Consider the following 17457-nt stretch of genomic DNA (forward strand, 5'->3'; position numbering starts at 1 on the left):
CATGCTGTCTTGTAAGTTCAGACAGCAGCAGACCTCACCCTCCTTCCCCCCCCCCCCGCCCCTCTCTCTCACTCACAGCATTCCACAGTAATGCTTGCTTTGTCTTGGAGCAGATAAGCAGCCGGCTGTCAAACGGAGCTTTCAAAGGGCATATCCAAAACAATGACAAGAGTGGCCACTTGACTTAAGGGGATTATGGGACGTTATCAGAGCGCAGGAATGCAACACCTCGTTCACACTGACGCTGGGGCGCTCCAGTGGGGGCGCATCAAACATTATTCTACTCACAGAGATGGAGTACCAGGAGTGCTCTAGCCGTGGAGTCAGAGCGCTCTACGTGCCTTGCCAGTGTGGACGGGTAGTGAGCTAGTGCGCCTGGGGCTCCTTTAATGCACTGTAACTCGCAAGTGTAGCCAAGCCCTATATATATCTAGATATATAATTACACACACACTCATTGACTTTGATTTGGAGTTGTGTGGTCAGCAGCTTCTGAAAGTCAGCCCCTAGTTAGTTTCCTTTCCTATTTTTACCTAGTAACTAAAAATTTTCTATCTTGAAATCAAGCAGATCGGTATAGAGTCTGTGGTCAACTTCTTCAACATGATTTCTGCTTTGTCCTCAAGCCTCAGAATCCATAATACCTAAAGACTTGTTCATATTCTTCTTAGATTCTGAACTTGAAACAAACTAATTACATGTCATAGTGGAACTGAAAGAGGCAGGGAAGACAAAGTGTATATGCTTGTTTAAAATAATTAGAACCACTGCAAGGAAAGAAAAGTGTGCCATATATTTACAACCCTTTTCATTGTGGTCCATTTTAACTGTTTTAGCCTCCAGAAAATCCGTCAAAGATGCCTTTTCCCTATAAAGTGCTAAAAGCCCTGGACCCTGAGATCTATCGAAATGTAGAGTTTGATGTTTGGTTGGACAGCAGAAAAGGTACCTTAAAAAAACCCTTTGTATATTTTGTAAATTCCTGGCTGAAAGTAAAAGTTTTATTGAGGCTCAATGATGTTATTTTATAGACTGATTTACAAGTATGTTGGACCTGAACAGGGGCTTGAGCAAATAGACATGTACCTGAAACTTAAAGGGCATTGTCTAATCCAGCAAACATATATCTGTGGAGCATACATCCTGTTACCAGGCAGAAACTTCTTATTCTCATCTCTAAGCAACCAGTAGAGTACTTCCAATCTTATATGATGTCTGTCCATGCTCCTGAAATCTGTTCTGTTGAGAAAAATATATTTGGTTCTGGACTAGAAAATGTGTGGTTTCAGGAAAGCTAAGTGCAATAGCAGAATATCGTCTTATAATGCTATTTTCAGATAGTGCTCAAATGTAAAATGGGGGCTTTATTTTTTTTTACTTTATGGTAGTGTCTGCACAAAGGCTCGTGGGTTTGGGTTCAAAGTAATAGTAAAGGATGGGGGTCACTTAGCAGTTAGTGTGCACTCTGAACTGCCAAACGAGACAAGTGGTCCCTTCCTCTCCAGCTCTCCAGGGGCTTGAGCACAAGGGAAATGTTACACTCTCCCCACATCTCATCTTGCATGCCAAAGAATCCCAAATTGTGAATGCAACAATAGGTTCACTTCACTCATCACTGAAATTCAGTCCAGTCCTTTCTGGGACTAAACAGAGCAGCCAGTTCCCAGTGTGCAGCAGCGCTATACAGAAATTTAGGAGTGATAAAGGGAGAATAACTTTTCAAAATTTTCCTGTCAGGGAGATTTAAGTAGATTACAATTATCCAGATACATCCTGCCTTACAAAATGATCACAATTGGTCAGCATTTGGTGTTTTCATCTCTTCCATCAGCACAGCAGCCCCTAATGCCCGGCTGGGCTTTTGACTCTCAGTATAGCTACACTGCATGTGCCTTTTTGGATCTCTACTTGCACAAGCAGTGCCTCTCCTGTCTACAATGGTGCCCTTCTCCCCCCCCCCCCCACACACACACACAACTGCTAGAGTCTTTCCCTGCTGCAGGGAAAGGCTCTGGGAGCCTTTCTGTGCTGCAAGGGCCTGCCAGAGCCTTTCCTCACAACAAGGAAAGGCTCTGGCAGGAAGGAGGTAGTAGAGAGAGAGACTGGCAATTCCACACTGCCAAGCCTTTTCCCCACTGCCTCCCCCCTGCCAGAGCCTTTCATTGATGCATGTAGCTACACACCAGTGTGGATGCAGCCTGCTTTTCGTTGTGATGTGTAGCTACACATACCCTACACGCCACTGCAAGTGGTATGCAGTGTAGACATAGCCTCAGTGCTGAACCAGAGGAAAGGGACATTCTTTGTTTCTGGCCCAAAATTTCTATATAGCATTGCTGCACACTGGTCCCAGAAAGGACTGAATTTAAGTAATGAGCAAAGTGATCCTGTTGTTGCATATGTATTTTGTAAAGTGTTTTGGGATTCTTTGGCATGCAAGCCAATCTGGGAGGCACAATCTTCCTCCAGAGCCCAGCTGCCGTCAGTCATATGAGACTTGTCACTATTTGTGGCATCCCAAGTTGTGGGGAGAGTGCAATGTATCCTTAGCGCTCAAGCCTTGGAATGGACTACTTGTCTCATATGGTAGTTCAGAGTGCTCACATAATGATGTCCAGGAAAATACAGGAGATAATTCACTCATTTCAGCCTATAATATTTACCCAGAATTGCACTCAAGGGAACTAATAGGTAAAAATGAAGAACAGTACCTAGCTTAAACTTTCACTTTGATCTCTTGTAGAACTTCAAAAAACTGATTACATGGTGTTTGCTGGGAGACAGTACTATTTAGGAGACAAATGTCAGGTTAGTACTCTAAGCTGATTCAGTAATGATGAATTATTAAAGTTGCTTTAAATAAGTTTTATGACTTAATATACATCTGAACTCATAGGTTCTTCAGAGATTTCTTCTCTCATTATAGCTATTAAATATGATGGGGTCATCTGAATTTTTTTTTTTATTATTATAACTTTCTGTAAATTCAAAACAAGTACAGGATAATACATGGGAAAGGGTGCTTGAAAGCGGACCATGAACCAGTGCTATAAATCCTGAAAGTAGAGGAGTTTAAGACTGAACTCTTCAAATACACAGATGCCACAGTGACTGGCACTGTACATGAACCTCAGCAGAACGGCAGTGAAAGAGGGACAATAAGAGGCGTTTTGTGTGGTTTTTGTTCTGTGTTTTACAGTGCCTAGCGCAATGGGTCCTGTTTAGTTTAGTTGTTGAATCATACAAGGCAGTTTTGGTTCTGACCTGTCCCCTCCCTGCCTTTCTTCCATCCATGAGGCCTTCTCTTGTTCATTTTTCTCGTTGTTTGTATCTGTTCCTGCAGTGTCTCTCCCTCTGCTGCCCACTCTTCTACTGTCTCTGTTGGGTAGGGCAGGGAGTGCTGGGCTGAGGCATTCCAAGACTCTCAAGCTAACTCAGTGGTATGTGAGCAGCATGAAAACAGCTCCTATGTTACCAGCTATTGTGGGGGGGAACCAGAGCACCATTAACGCGTCACCATTTGTGTTTACCTACTTCCCCCTTTATTTCCTCAGGTACGTCTGGAGTCTGGGGGTAAGTACTACAATGCTCATATCCAGGAAGTTGGACATGATGGCAACATGGTGACAGTGTTCATTGAAGAGCTGGCAGAAAAGTAAGCAAGCTGGAGACAGCCTTAGAGCTGTCTCTCTTATTTGCTGAAATCCTCCTTTTTGTTGAGTCTGCACATACACACCTCTCTCCCAACAGATGTTTGAATTGTGGCTATCAGAATGTTTTGAAACTCTGGGTTCAGTTTCTTTTCAGAATATAAAATAAAAACCAAACCCAGTTCTTTACCAGTTTAACAGCTTGGCAGTAGCTACCATTCCACCAGTAGCAGATGGCAGGAGTCACACCTCTCGGGTTTTCACTGAAAACATTCCAGGTATAATCTAACTACCATGCGGATAGAAAACAGAAGTCTCCTGCTGGTTGGGCTGAGTTCATGGTGAACAATGAGTCTACACAACTGGCTTCTAGAACTTCTTAGGCATGGGACTTGCATCGCAGCTAAATAACAGGTTGCTTTTAGTCCTTCAAGTTTGTGCTGACAACTCTCATTCAAATTCTCTCCTTGTCCCTCCCCCTTAATTTTGGGAGTTTTTGTAAATGCCTTAAGATAAGTCATACATCTAGCAAAAATGCAACTTGTTGGCACATCCCAAATTTACCTCTGATCTGTCTGTATTGTTCTCTGTAAGATTAAAAAATGCAATTCTGGTGCTGTGTGCATGTTATAAGTAACAGGTATTGCAGCGTGCCCTTGAGTTAAACCGTGTACAAGAGTTAGACTGGATTAAAGATAAATTAAAAACAATTCTGAGAGTAGCTAGCTAGCTAGTCTCTGAAAACCAAGACAATGCTGGGATCCAAAAAACTTTAACAAAGGGGAAAAAAAACATTGACTAGTGTACAAATTTTACATTAGTATGCATGTTACCAGTGCTGTTACATGGATGATTCTGCCTCTGACACTGGGTCTGTCTCTAAAGGATGAAGTTGCCATTGATGCAAGTTACATACCTATAGCAGGGGGAGTCTTGTTTCACCCTCATCTATCTCTGAAAAATCTCAAAGTAGGATTACTATATGCATGGATTAGAATGATTAAAAAGCTGTATTTTAACTGTCCCCTGGTTTTGGCTAACACAGATGTACATAAACTTCTAAACTGTCTTTGTTTTTATGTGCTTCTTATTTAAAAAAAATCTGTTCAGTAAGATCTGCTCACACTTGATGGCAGCATGGCAGTCATTTTTGTCTAATGTGGCACTGTCAGAGTTCCTTCCCCACTCTGAACTCTGGGGTACAGATTTGGGGACCTGCATGAAAGACCCCCTAAGCTTATTTTTACCAGCTTAGGTTAAAAACTTTCCCAAGGCACAAATTCCACCTGCCACCACCAAGTGATTTAGACAAAATCAGGGAAAGGACCACTTGGAGTCCTATTCCCCCAAACCCTGCACCCCCCTTTCCTGGGAAGGCTTGAGAATAATATCGTCCCCAATTGGTACAGGTGAACACAGACCCAAACCCTTGGATCTTAAGAACAATGAAAAATCAATCTGGTTCTTAAAAGAAGAATTTTAATTAAAGAAAAGGTAAAAGAATCACCTTTGTAAAATCAGGATGGTAAGTACTTTACAGAATAACAGACTCAAAAACACAGAGAATTTCCCCTCTAGGCAAAACTTTAAAGTTACAAAAACAGGGATGAACCTCCCTCTTAGCACAGGGAAAATTCACAAGCTAAAACAAAAGGTAATCTAACGCATTTCTTTGTCCCAGTCTAAATACTTACTATTTTTGCAAGATTATATGATTAGTTCAGATATAGTTTAGGGAGATGTATTCCCTGTTTCCTTGTTGACTCCGGGAGACACAAACAAAAAACCTTCCGCCACAGATTTGAAAGTATCTTCTCCCCTTATTGGTCCTTTTGGTCAGGTGCCACCCAGGTTATCTGAGCTTCTTAACCCTTTACAGGTAAAAGAGGAATGAACCCTTTACAGGGTAAAGAGGGATTTTATGCTACCCTTAGTTGTATGTTTATGACAGGCACTGCCTTGCATTAGCATGCATTCCTGTGGCACTACTTACACTAGTATTTTTCATGTAGGCATATTGTTCCATTGGCAAACTTAAAACCAGTGACACAAGTGACACCTGTCCCTGCGTGGAATGTGGTTCCCAATCGAAAAGGAGGAAACTATCAGAAAATAACAGGCGGCTATGTTTCAGAAATAGGTTTGTACACGGTTTCAATGAGAATCTTTCCCTTTTCTGTTTTGTTTTGTTTAGGGGAATGAAGGAGGTTTGTAGCAATCTTCAAATATTGGATATGATTGAATTCAGTTGGTAATATAAAGCTCACTTTAAGGGGGAAGGATTGAGGAAAACTCTTCTTTGAAGAGGGGATGAATGGAAGTAGTTGAACTTCTGATGGGTATTTTGCTGGGGCACTTACAAATAGCAAATCCATTGAGAATGTGTGTTTTAAAGTTAGTATTTAAAACTTCACAGATAATGTAGAAAGGCCAGGTCCCTTCACCAAAGAGATTATCTAATTTTGTTATAAGAATGATGGTAACAGCAGAGAGGGAATGAAGTGAGCAGGGGCAGGGCTACAACGATACAGTTCCATAGTAAAGCAATGTAGACTTGTGTGCCTCTTGATTCAATAAAGGGTTTTATCATTGACTTGTTCCCTATGGGAATCACAAAGTAAGGTCTTCAGGGAGGGGTTTGATTGATGAGTACTGGCTTGGCCTAGCCAAAACTGGGAGGCCATCCTGTGCATAGGAAGCTTATTTAAACATTCTGCTCATCTACCTCTAAAGGCTTAAATTAGTACTTTAATAAGCTCACACATTTGGTTGCACTTTTATGGGTGGATGAGTGTGGTGGTGGGTTTTTTTTTGTTTCCCCCCATACTACATATCCAAATATTAATTTACAGAATTTCTCATATAAAATTGTCTACCACTACTTTATAATCTGAATGTACCTCTGGAGTTTGTCTTATTTCTCTATTTAAGGTAGTCATGTAGATCCATACAGATGTTTAACTGATCTAACTCCTCTTTTCCACTCTCACCCCCATGTGTTTTTGTGCTGCTTTGAAATTGCAGAAATGGATATGAAATCACGGAAGAGACTGTTTAAGAAAGTCCGGGGGAAGGAAGTTTACATGACAGTGGCTTATAGTAGGGGTCAGCCAGTTCTACCACCCCGGCTACAGCACAATGTTCCTTCAGGTCGCTCTTCTCCAATTAATTGCTCTCAAAGTTGTGGGAATATGGCATCCTATGATCACTACCGTCCTCAGAATTCTCCTCAGAGGCATGGCAGGGGATATGGAATGCCCAGGTATGAAGCCTTGGAACCCTGACAAAGACTAGTAGTCATTCCCTGCCACAGTTCTGGCCCTAGTTAATCTTCAGGTATTTAATAGATGACACTACAGGTGAGTTTCATCTGAGAGACTCTGTAGGCACTTCTTGGTAACTGGATTTTTTTTTTAACCCTTTAAACTTAGGGGATCTGCCCGATTTATAAACAGGAACAACATGGTTGGCCCTCAAATAGCATTCTACCCGGGTCCAGGGAAGAGATGTTATCAGAGCTATGACAATTTCTCCTATAGGTCCCGGTAAGTGAGTATAAATTTCTTTACAAAACATTGTACTACAAATAAGGGGAAAATAAGCTTTTAAAATGGCATGATACTGAACAATGGGTAAATAGCACTTCTGCCAACGTACGTAAGGGCATTTCCAAAAGAAGTATAATTAAAACGTAATAATGGAAATATACTTAAACCCGTGTGTGTGTGTGTGTGTGTGTGTCTTGATTTTTCTCTAAAGTTCATATAGCCGTAGTCGTCGGCAAATGCAGTGTGTCAATAAGGAATGTCAGTATGGATTTGTACCAGAGACTGGGGAGGAGCCTCAGGGTTTGGAAGAAACCATAACTTTCTATGAAATTGAAGAAGGAGATGAGGCTGCTTTTCCTGCTTTACCAGTAAGTCATGAGCTAGAAGTTCATTTAGAAATGTTTGCCGAATGAAAAGGAAATCCTGTACAAATGTGCAATGTTGGGGTGGGTAGTTAAAACACACAGCTCATATTTCCTGCAATAGGCTTTTCAGACTTGGATGTGCAGCATTGAAAGATGTGGAAGGGAGCTCTCCTCTTGTTTGCCATGCTATAGTTAGAATCTCTTAGTTAAATAACTATGAAAGCTGTAAGGAGATATGGTAGAGATTCAACTCTTTTATGAATTTCCTACAACTTTCTACAGAAAGTCTTGCCACTCACCTGTTGCATCAACATCTGCATTTATGCGTGGTATTAAGTGACAAATGGTTGTGATGTTAGAGAACAACACACTAATACTCAGAAGCTACTTTCTTCTGCAAAAGAAAATAGCAACAACCTCCAAACTGACTTTTTCCTGAACTCCTCTTTGCACAGCAAGTGTCTATAAAATGAAACATACTACAGTATGTGAATCCCATTGTAGGCACAAAGCGACAGAGTCCTGTGGCACCTTATAGACTAACAGACGTATTGGAGCATAAGCTTTCATGGGTGAATATTCACTTCGTCAGATGCATGTAAGCACAGTTATTCCTCATACGAAGACCAATCCAAAATGAAAAGTTTTAAATTCTGCTAGTAAAATGGAAGAATTGAGCATCCAGTCTAAGTTGTGAAGCCTAGCCCCTTTGGTGTCTACTCTTTAGAAATAACCCTTTTATCAGTCTACTTGCTTTTCCAAATCCTGTTGTAGGTTTAAACTAAACCAAAGTGAGTGTGCTAAAAAGTCAGTCAGTATTTAGCTCTCTGGGCTGGAGTTGAGGCATAAAACTACTTAAATGCTGACAACTGTGAATTCTGCCATCCTGTCTTCCAGAATTTTTTTTGCCACTGCCATTTTGATATAATGAATTTCACAAACCTAGATTTGGAGTATAAATTGGTATCTTCAGTGTTTACATGCCAGAAGAGAAGGAAAAAACTCAGGATTATGTTTCAGCACCCATACTTTAGTCCCTTCTTCTGTTCTGGGCTCAACCTATGACCTTTGCTCAGCGTTCTTGGAAGAAAACATTCGTTAGCAACTTAAACACACTATTCTACAACTTCCTTTTCAGATTCAGTAGCGTTTAGCAGAAGTGTGTGCATCCCATTTTCCCATCCTCCCTGTATGTTTGCCTGTAGCTATTATTGGATTATTTCTCATGTTCAGCCATCTATTTTGTATTACTTTTTCTTTCATATTTCTTTTCTCTTCACTTGAAGTACTTAACGGCAGTGCTGCAGCACTTCAGTGTAGACACTACTTACACCGACTCTCAGTGTAGGTAGTCAGCTACCACCTCTCGGGGAGACGAAGTCGATGGAAGAATTCTTCTATCGTGCTGTTTACGGTAGTGGGGGTAGGTCACCTTAACTATGCTGCTCAGAGGGTGTGGATTTTTCACACCCCAGCGTGAAGCAGTTAAGCCGACTTAATTTTCTAGTGTAGACCAGGCCTCATTCTCCAGCCCAAATGTACACTGCTGTCTGCTAAGACAGGGAGAATAGAGATCAGAGGGAAGTGCTCCTCTCTGGACAGAGAGGAAGAAGAAGGCCCTTACTTCAGACACTCCCACCAGACTCGTTTCTATGTCTCTCACCAGAAACGTGTGTCACTCCTGCTCCTCTCTCCCCAAAGTCCTTTTAATTACTTACTGTCCCTTGAATCTCTAGGCTCCAAGCCTTGGCAAAACAATGGTGGTAACTTGGGCTGGAACCTGGAAGTGTGCCGTTGTCTTGGAATTGCCCCCCAAGTGTGTGTTTGGAAGGTTGTTTTATCATGATGTTGCTTTTCTGCTTTTTTCCCCAACCCTATTGAGTTTAGACAGTACATTCATACATTAAAGTCTAATTGCCCTAGATGTGGTGACTTTATCTCACTGACCATGTCCCATACAGTATTCTATAAAGTTATTACATTGCAGCTCCATGTCTGCCACGGGAAGCTAAAGCCCAATTGCCATCGGAAAGCTGCTGACTCTCTTGTTTACTATGCAGTAGTAGTGTTTGCAGATTCAGGGTAATGAAGAACCGCTTCTGCCCAAGCCGGGGTTAATATAAATTTGTAAATCTGGAATTCAGCAAACCTTTTTCTGTGAGCAGTGTGGCCTGTTCCAGGCCTCTTGTTCTGAGTCCCAGGCTAGTGCCCAAACCACTGACCATCATTCCTCTGATCAGTAACCAGGCAGTATTGAAAGGGGTGTGTCATTACATTTGTGAGCTCCGAGTCACAAAGTGAATGACTCGCTATGAAGGCAGCACTGGCTTTGGGCCCTGCTACATTTCAGCTGGGAGAAAAGGGAGCAGGTTCCGTAACCACCAGGAGGATTTCAGGGTGGGATATCTCAGATCTCGTGAATGGTGGGTGACACAAACACACACTAGTTTCAACTGAGTTTAAGACTGAATTGAGGTTCATGTGAATTTAAACGCTGCTGTTCCAGCTTATGTTCATCTAATATAGCTCTGAGGTGAGAGTGAAATAATTTGGGATCTCCAGGCTGGACCATAATACAATTAGGGATCAGGGCCATTATACTAGGCATTATATACACACAGAGGGAGAAGTTGGTCTACGTATATTACGCGAGACACCTGGTGGATACAACACGGAGGGAGCACAGGGTACCAATGAGATCATTGTATGTGTAATAAGTAGTGTTTACAACAAAATTGTTTTGCCAAATCTGATTTCAGGATGGTGAGAGAGCCTGCCCCATGGCGAGTTCACTTTGTTCTAATAAAACACATTTTATCTTGTTTCCTAGAGTCAGGGTAGTCCTACCCCAATAGTCCCTGCCCCTGCAGGATTCTGGGTAGCTAGAAGAGGCCCAAGCCCCATTCCACCCAGCAAACAGACTCTGAATTCCTCCGAGGAGGAAGTCGATGAACCGAGTGATAACGGTAAGTTCTAAATAGTCCAACACATAAGTGTTCTGATTAATCCAGAATCTCCATTTTTGTGTATTCCCATTCAGTGTTTGTGCAGCCTGCGAAAGCAGATCCCTTTAGCTCTGCTGCTGATCCCCGTTGCCTTACAGTGATGTTCACTGGGTACACAGATGCCTTCCATTTTTCTCGTGGGAAGCCCAGCTTTAGGGCAAACATCTGTTTCAAGTACTTTGAGGTGTTGCACATATGCATGCTTTTGTTTTTATTGCATGGCAAAAGGGTTCATCCATTTCATTTAATAGCTTGCCAGACTAGTGCTGATGTGACTCTGCAGGCGTGTAGCAAGACAACTCATTGCTTGAAACATACAACCTAGATTCCATTTGGTGAAAGTTACTATGGCCTTCGATGGAATGGAATAAACTAGTATCTTTATTTTCTTCTGACATTCCTCACAAAGTAATAAATTTAGTTGCTTTGATTTAGTTTGTATATCATTAGTATGCTTTTAGCAGTAGCCTTGGGTATTCGCATCTGCCTTATTGACAAAAAGGAGCATGTCCAAGACACCTTAGTAATCTTTCTAAAAGTGCCAATGGCTCCTTTTTTCATCAATCACGGAAGCCAGGAAGGGCACCCAGTTTAATATCTCTTGATTAAAAATGAGCGGTATTGGAGAGTGTACCAGTATAGTTCGTTTCTCGTTTCCCTATCCCTTAATCCTCTCTCAAATGCATTGCCTATTAATTACAGTGTATAAGGAGTAAAAGGTGCATTTTTTCAGATACTTCATTGTAGATCTATTTATACATAAAACACTTCATAAATAGTGACTAAAGGATGATAGGAATTTAGTGTTACAGATAACTATTGTTTAAAGGATTTTAAATGCAAAATCCTTTATGGGAATGCAACTCTTGAAACACTTGTGGCTTTTTTCTCCATGTGTTCTTTACTTAACTGTCTTACCCCTCTGTGTAACAGGAGTTAAGGTTATTAAATTAAGCTATAAATTTAGCACTACTTTTCAAATGAATGTAAACTAGGGCCAAATTCTTAGATACATCTAGCTACACTTCATTCTGCACCTCTAGATTCAAATTCGGATAGTCAGGGACTATAGATGATGATGTGTTTGACTTTAGACTACTTCATTAACGTCCCTTGAGCTGTGAAAGAGCTGACCACGCAATGGTAGATGTTTGTAGGAAAAAGCGGAAACGGTGCAATGTTGGTGTATCCTGTTCTAATATCCTTTTTTTCTTAAGACGGCTCAATTCACTTTTGCTGGTGACTGAAATGTAATTCTGATCTTTTCAGTGTTTTAACTTCTTTCTGAAATGAAGCTATCCATTTCCTCTTTCCTAGGGGAATTTCATGAAGAATATATGTACGCCCCTTCAGGTCAGTAAGAATTGGACTCTCCCATATTACACACAGTGAATGTAAAACAATAGTTTATGATCTCTCACAAGTTTTTGAAGGATTAGATTTAATACTCCTGTTTCAATTAATTTTGCCCATGCCCTCCAGATCCAGACTGTGAAACTCCAACAGTATTTAGTTCAGCAGAGACTACAGCAAACTTGGTAAGCTTTAGTCACTGTTTGGATTAGGCTTCCTAGAAACACATAACATCCTTCAAAGAAATTGGCCCTGGAAGCGAGCTTAGTGTAGCTGCTCAGGGGTGGTTTTTAGGAAGAAGGAATAATAGTTCCATTTATATTTCACATTTCTCCAACACTCTCCCTTCCCCCCTCCCCCCACCTTTTCAGCTAGATAGTGAATGCTTGTCTCTGAAGGGGATCCTATTGAAATGAGACCTCATTACAGTATCATTGTAAGGTTGGTCTTTAAATCAATGCACAGTGCTTATCAAGTATATGCACATCCTGGTGGTGGCTTTTACAGTCTGAATTTTATTTGTAAGAGTTCTGCTCCATGTCTGTCCTCACACTTTTGTGGGGAGAAGGGAGGTGGAAAATCATCTGTTTTTTGTAAAGCCCTGATTCTTCCCCCTCCTAGTTCTGTTTTATACACTACTCTTCAAGTCCCACACCAGTGTATGCTAGCCTTCAGAGACAGGACTGGACCAGACCTTGCCTTTGAAATCAATCAGTTTGTTAATGGGCTTGGAGAGGCTATTGTTTAGTGAAACAAGGTGTTTTCTCTTCTCTACCCCACGCCCCTGCAGCTTGCTGGTCCACAGATCAGGTAATCAAGTGCAGTTATAGAAGACTACTCTGCACCTGCCAGTGCAGAGAGCAATTGTGAACTGGCCTAACTCCAGTTAATTTAGGGGTTTTTTAAGCAAACTGCAAGATTTTTGAGTATATTTTTAGAAAATTAAAGAATAACTAAAAGAGTGTTGGGTTTCTGGCACACACACACCCCCCACACTCCTTTTCCCCACAAATCTTGTAGCCTTGTGGCTTCTCTACATTTTAAACACACCGTTTTGCTTTGAAATCTCTTCAGGATGGAGGGACAGGCTCTGTCTCACCTCAAGATGGAGTTGCTTCATACAACTATTCCCAGAAGGTAATCTCAATCATGGACCATTAAGTCACATGTGACCATGGAAAGTTGAAAAATTAATGAAGGAAAACAAAAATGAACCTTTCTGCTATAAAGAGGTGGTCTGCCTACCTGTGTGTACAGGGTTGGGGCTAAATCCTACTTGCTTTATGATGTGAGTAGTCCCGTTGACTTTGATAGTCCTACTTGAGTCAGTGAGGAAGCAGGATTTGGCCTTAACTGCATTAAACTTAAACATCATTTGCTCGCCCGCTCCCCACTCCCACCCCCACCCACACTCTCTCTTTCTTTCTCTTTCTTGCTGGAATACTTTAAAAAAAAAAATCACACAGTACTGTAGCTTTTCACTTGATTTAAACACTAGAAGTGAAGTGATATTGCTGATTATTCAATTGCTGCATGAATTCCTTCAGAATATATATGTGAACTCTCAGTATAGCATCTCTGTGTAGTGGATGTATTGCACTTGTTCATTTAATATTGTAAGCCCTCTCATGGAAATGGTGAAGTTTTTTGCTTAGCATTTTATGATGTAAAATGCCATGTGAATCCTAGCACAATATAAATATTGATATAATTTAAATAAAAACTGAGGGGTTCTTGATAGCAGATGTTCATTATTCCATATTCTCTGTAGTATTTTCAGCCTAACTCCTTTATGCTCCTCTGAGTATCTCAGCCTAAACATATATGAAAACTACCAGACCCAGGTATAGAACCAGGGCGACTTTAAGTGAGGAGTTAAACGTTGTTACGTTGCTGATCAATTAGGGAACATGATCGTTTAAAGTTGTGTAATGCTCCCTTCTAGCATTGTTTGGCAGCCGCCTGCTTTGTCTACTGCTTGCAGGAAGAGCAGCCCCTTGCAGCTAGCTGGTGGGGGCTTGGAACCAGGGTGGACCGGCAGCCCCCCGATCAGCTCCCTGCTCCCCTAAGTTCCCTGTGCAGCAGCTGCCTGCAGTTCAGCTGTGTCCCTCCCCCCACTGCCATGTGCTGCTCCTGCCCTCTGCCTTGGAGCTGCTCCCCGGAAGCGCCTGCTTGCTGTGCCGGGGGGAGGGAAGGAAAGGGGGAGGCTAATGTCAGGGTGTCCCCCTCCCCCCTGCTCCTGCACCCCGCTTACCCCATCTTCCATAGAGCAGGGCTCAGGACGGAGGGAGCTTGCAGCAGCTGCGATCTCAGCAAGCTGATCTAATTAACAAGGCAGGGTACTTAAGGGAAATGCGCATCTCTCCCTCCATTCCTGCTGCCTTGCAGAGTCAGAGAGTTAATCCTGGAGGGCTCAGCCAACTGCTAGTTCTTCATTTAGCAGTAAGGGAAATATCCCACCCTCTGACTCCTCCACCTCAACCCAGCTTCACAACTATCATCACTGTGTACCAGTATTAAAGGAACATAACTACAACGTTAAGTGAGGAGTTACTGTAGTATTTCAAAGATGTGTGTGGGGGAGTTTAAATCAAAGTTGGCAGTGTATTGAAAACTCTCCTGGCTCTTTTGCAGGTGATGGTGAATTCTGCAGTGATCTCAACCTCCTCTTGTGTTAATAATGCCCCAGCAACAGTCTTTTCCTCCAGCACGGCAGCAGCCACTCAAGCCAATGTTACCACATCCATTCCCCCCCAGACTGCAGTGCAGCCCATCCTGGTATCCCCGTCTTCTGCTGGAAGGCCAGGTAGAGTGTTAAGATACAAAACCGTAAATTTCAGGTTCTACTTCTGTTTTCTCACTTCTCCCCTCTCACCACCCAGAATACACACTGATGAGTTCTTTGAGGTATTTCCATAGAATGTGGTTCACTTTGCCATGAATCTTTATTACCCTCACTGCTGACTTTCCTCATATGGATCACATTTTGGAGGGAACACTGACAAGCAAGGTTTACAGCTCCTTGGAGTCCCCCTTCAGCAGAAACAAATATAGATGGCTCCCTAACTTGCATAGGAACTGCACCCATCTAGTCTGGTATCTTGTCTTGGACAGTAGCTGGTTCCAGATGTGGGTTACTCTGCCCCCAGCATCAGGTCCCATCCTTGTCTCTAATAGAGATTGTCTTAAGCACGAAGTTTAATATTGTTGCCTCTTAGCACAAGTGTCTAGCCAATATGCAAGGCCTTGCTGGGTTACTGCTGTAAGGAGTTGAAATTGGTGACATGGGTCAGGTATTTCTTCGGTGCAATCTCTATTTACAAAGAATGTACACAATGTCCTGTTTCCCTGAACACAGTAGGAACAAAGCTGACACTTTGCTTGCTCACAATTTCCAAACTTACCTTTCCAGCCAAGCAGCTCTGTCTCTGCTCCCCACAACTGCAACTCTGAATTCCTGCTCACTTCCTCATTTTTCTGCCTCTCGTACACACAGCTGCAACCAGTTAATGTCTCAGTCACTGTACTTGCAATCAATCCCTGGGGAAATCCCTCAGCCCACATGGGTTAGCTGCTCATTGGCCTAGTACCTTGTGGTGGCTTCCATTGTCTCCAGCCATCTAATTCCATAAAAGAGCTTAATGGCTTTTTCCATTTAGCCTGAATGAAGGCTGGCTGGCATACCCATCAGCATTAACGTGGTCTCTGATTGCCTTGTAGATCAAACAAATGCTTGATGGCAGCCATCGGCAACTTCCAACATAACAATATCCCACCAAAGCTTTTATCATAATTCTGGATATTTTTATATCCATATAAATGTCTAATCCCTCTTTGAACCTTGCCTCAGTGACTTTCTGTGGCAATGAGTTCCACAGCCTAATTATACATTGTGTGATGACATATTTCATTTTTCAGTTTTAAATTTGTCACCTTTACCTTTTGTCCCCCCCCCTCCAAGTTATGAGACAAGGACAACCGAAGTTCCTTAACTACCTTCTCTAGATCATTATTTTATATAGAGTGCATTAATTGTATCCACTCTGTCATCTGCTTTCTATGATAAACAATCAGAATCTTTTCAGTCTCTTCATATGAGAGTTTTTCCATGCTTTCAAATTTCTGTACGCTCCAATTTCATTCACCTTCCATGGATTCTAACTTTTGCTCTAGTCTCATTCCTTTTCCCCTCTCTCATACCAACCATCTCAATTCATAGTGGTGTGTTTTTTTACAGTATGTTTAAGTTACTTTATGTAATCACTGCAGCTTGCAGTTATGATTAACATTGCATTGTGTGGGTTAGCCACTTGGTGGTGGTGTGACAAATAAACTTATACAAACAAATACACTTTTTGTTTCAAGCGGCACGGGCCACTTGGAATCTGGTTAGTTTAAAAAAAGTGTATACAGTAGTTTCAACTACTACCCCACCCTGAACCTTGCAGTCATTTTTTGAGTTTCATAATCACACTTCCCTAACTTTTTAAAAAAAGGCTGCTTATGCCATCCCTTGTGGCGGTGGAGAAACTAACTACAGTAACTGACTATGCAGGGGAAGAAGTGAAGCTGACTATACACAAAGGCTCACATCCTTAAAGGTATTTAGGCACCTAACTTCCACTAGGAAGCCTTAAAAATGCACAAAATAAACTGCAGAAATATCTTTTATTAAGTTGTTTGAGTTAGTCATGTCTCTTGTCTTGACTGTAATAAGAGTAGGTAATACATTTCAAACCGAAGTGAATTTAACTACGCAAACCATAAGACAAAAGGGAGATTTTAAAAAATCCCAAAGATGTTTTTAATTTGTCCAGAAGGAATGCTAAATCCTTAGAACAGAAGCTGATAACTATACATTTAGAGAGCATGATGGCAGTTCATACTAACTGCGCTGGCTAGTAACTCACTTGTTTTAAAACTGTTGAAAATCTGATTTGAGACTGAATTTATTTTTAATTTTTTTAAATTTTTTTTACATAGTAGTGATTCCGTCAGTTCCATACCCATATCATCCAGCTCCCCCTCCCCCTGTCAGCGAGGTGGGAGATAGTAGCAGCATTCCTCCGCCTTACTCATGCGATCCCAGCGGCAGTGATCTACCTCGAGGTAAGAGGGATGCATTCTCCAACACTGTGCTCTTTCCCTTGTGTCAGCTGGCGCTCTCCTGATTTGGAGACCACTGCTGTAGGATATACAATCTTTTTACACACAAGATCACTTGTTAAATTTAAGTGCAACCCAGGATCTACCCCACCCCTCACCCGCTCACTCCATTCTCCCTCTTCCCCCACTTCCCCAGTCGCTCGCTCTCTCCCATCCTAACTCACTTTCACTGGGCTGGAGTAGGAGATTGGGGTTCAGGAGGGGGTGCGGGTTCTGGGCTGGGGCGAGGGGTTCAGAGTGTTGGAGGGGGCTCTGGGCTGGGGTTGGGGTGCAGGAGGGGATTTGGGGTGCTGGCTCTGGGAAGGGGCTCAGGGCTGGGGGAGGGGAGGTTCAGGGTGCATGAGAGGGTATGGGTGCTGGTTCCAGTAGG

General features: G+C 42.2%; 1 protein-coding gene across 1 annotated transcript in view; it reads left to right on the forward strand.

Annotated features, from left to right (window-relative positions):
- The window catches only part of LOC117882743 (putative bifunctional UDP-N-acetylglucosamine transferase and deubiquitinase ALG13), a 48455-nt gene that overhangs the window by 15325 nt on the left and 15673 nt on the right, over nt 1-17457 (forward strand). The window contains exons 9-21 of the mRNA XM_034781485.1: nt 837-945; nt 2744-2808; nt 3555-3655; nt 5663-5790; nt 6675-6912; nt 7082-7195; nt 7410-7566; nt 10394-10529; nt 11886-11921; nt 12051-12106; nt 12996-13058; nt 14556-14727; nt 16905-17030. Of these exons, the coding sequence (XP_034637376.1) occupies nt 837-945; nt 2744-2808; nt 3555-3655; nt 5663-5790; nt 6675-6912; nt 7082-7195; nt 7410-7566; nt 10394-10529; nt 11886-11921; nt 12051-12106; nt 12996-13058; nt 14556-14727; nt 16905-17030 (1501 nt within the window). The remainder of the gene's footprint in view (nt 1-836; nt 946-2743; nt 2809-3554; nt 3656-5662; nt 5791-6674; nt 6913-7081; nt 7196-7409; nt 7567-10393; nt 10530-11885; nt 11922-12050; nt 12107-12995; nt 13059-14555; nt 14728-16904; nt 17031-17457) is intronic.

The sequence above is a fragment of the Trachemys scripta genome, chromosome 9 (genome assembly GCF_013100865.1).
Source record: "Trachemys scripta elegans isolate TJP31775 chromosome 9, CAS_Tse_1.0, whole genome shotgun sequence".
Classification (NCBI taxonomy): Eukaryota; Metazoa; Chordata; order Testudines; family Emydidae; genus Trachemys; species Trachemys scripta.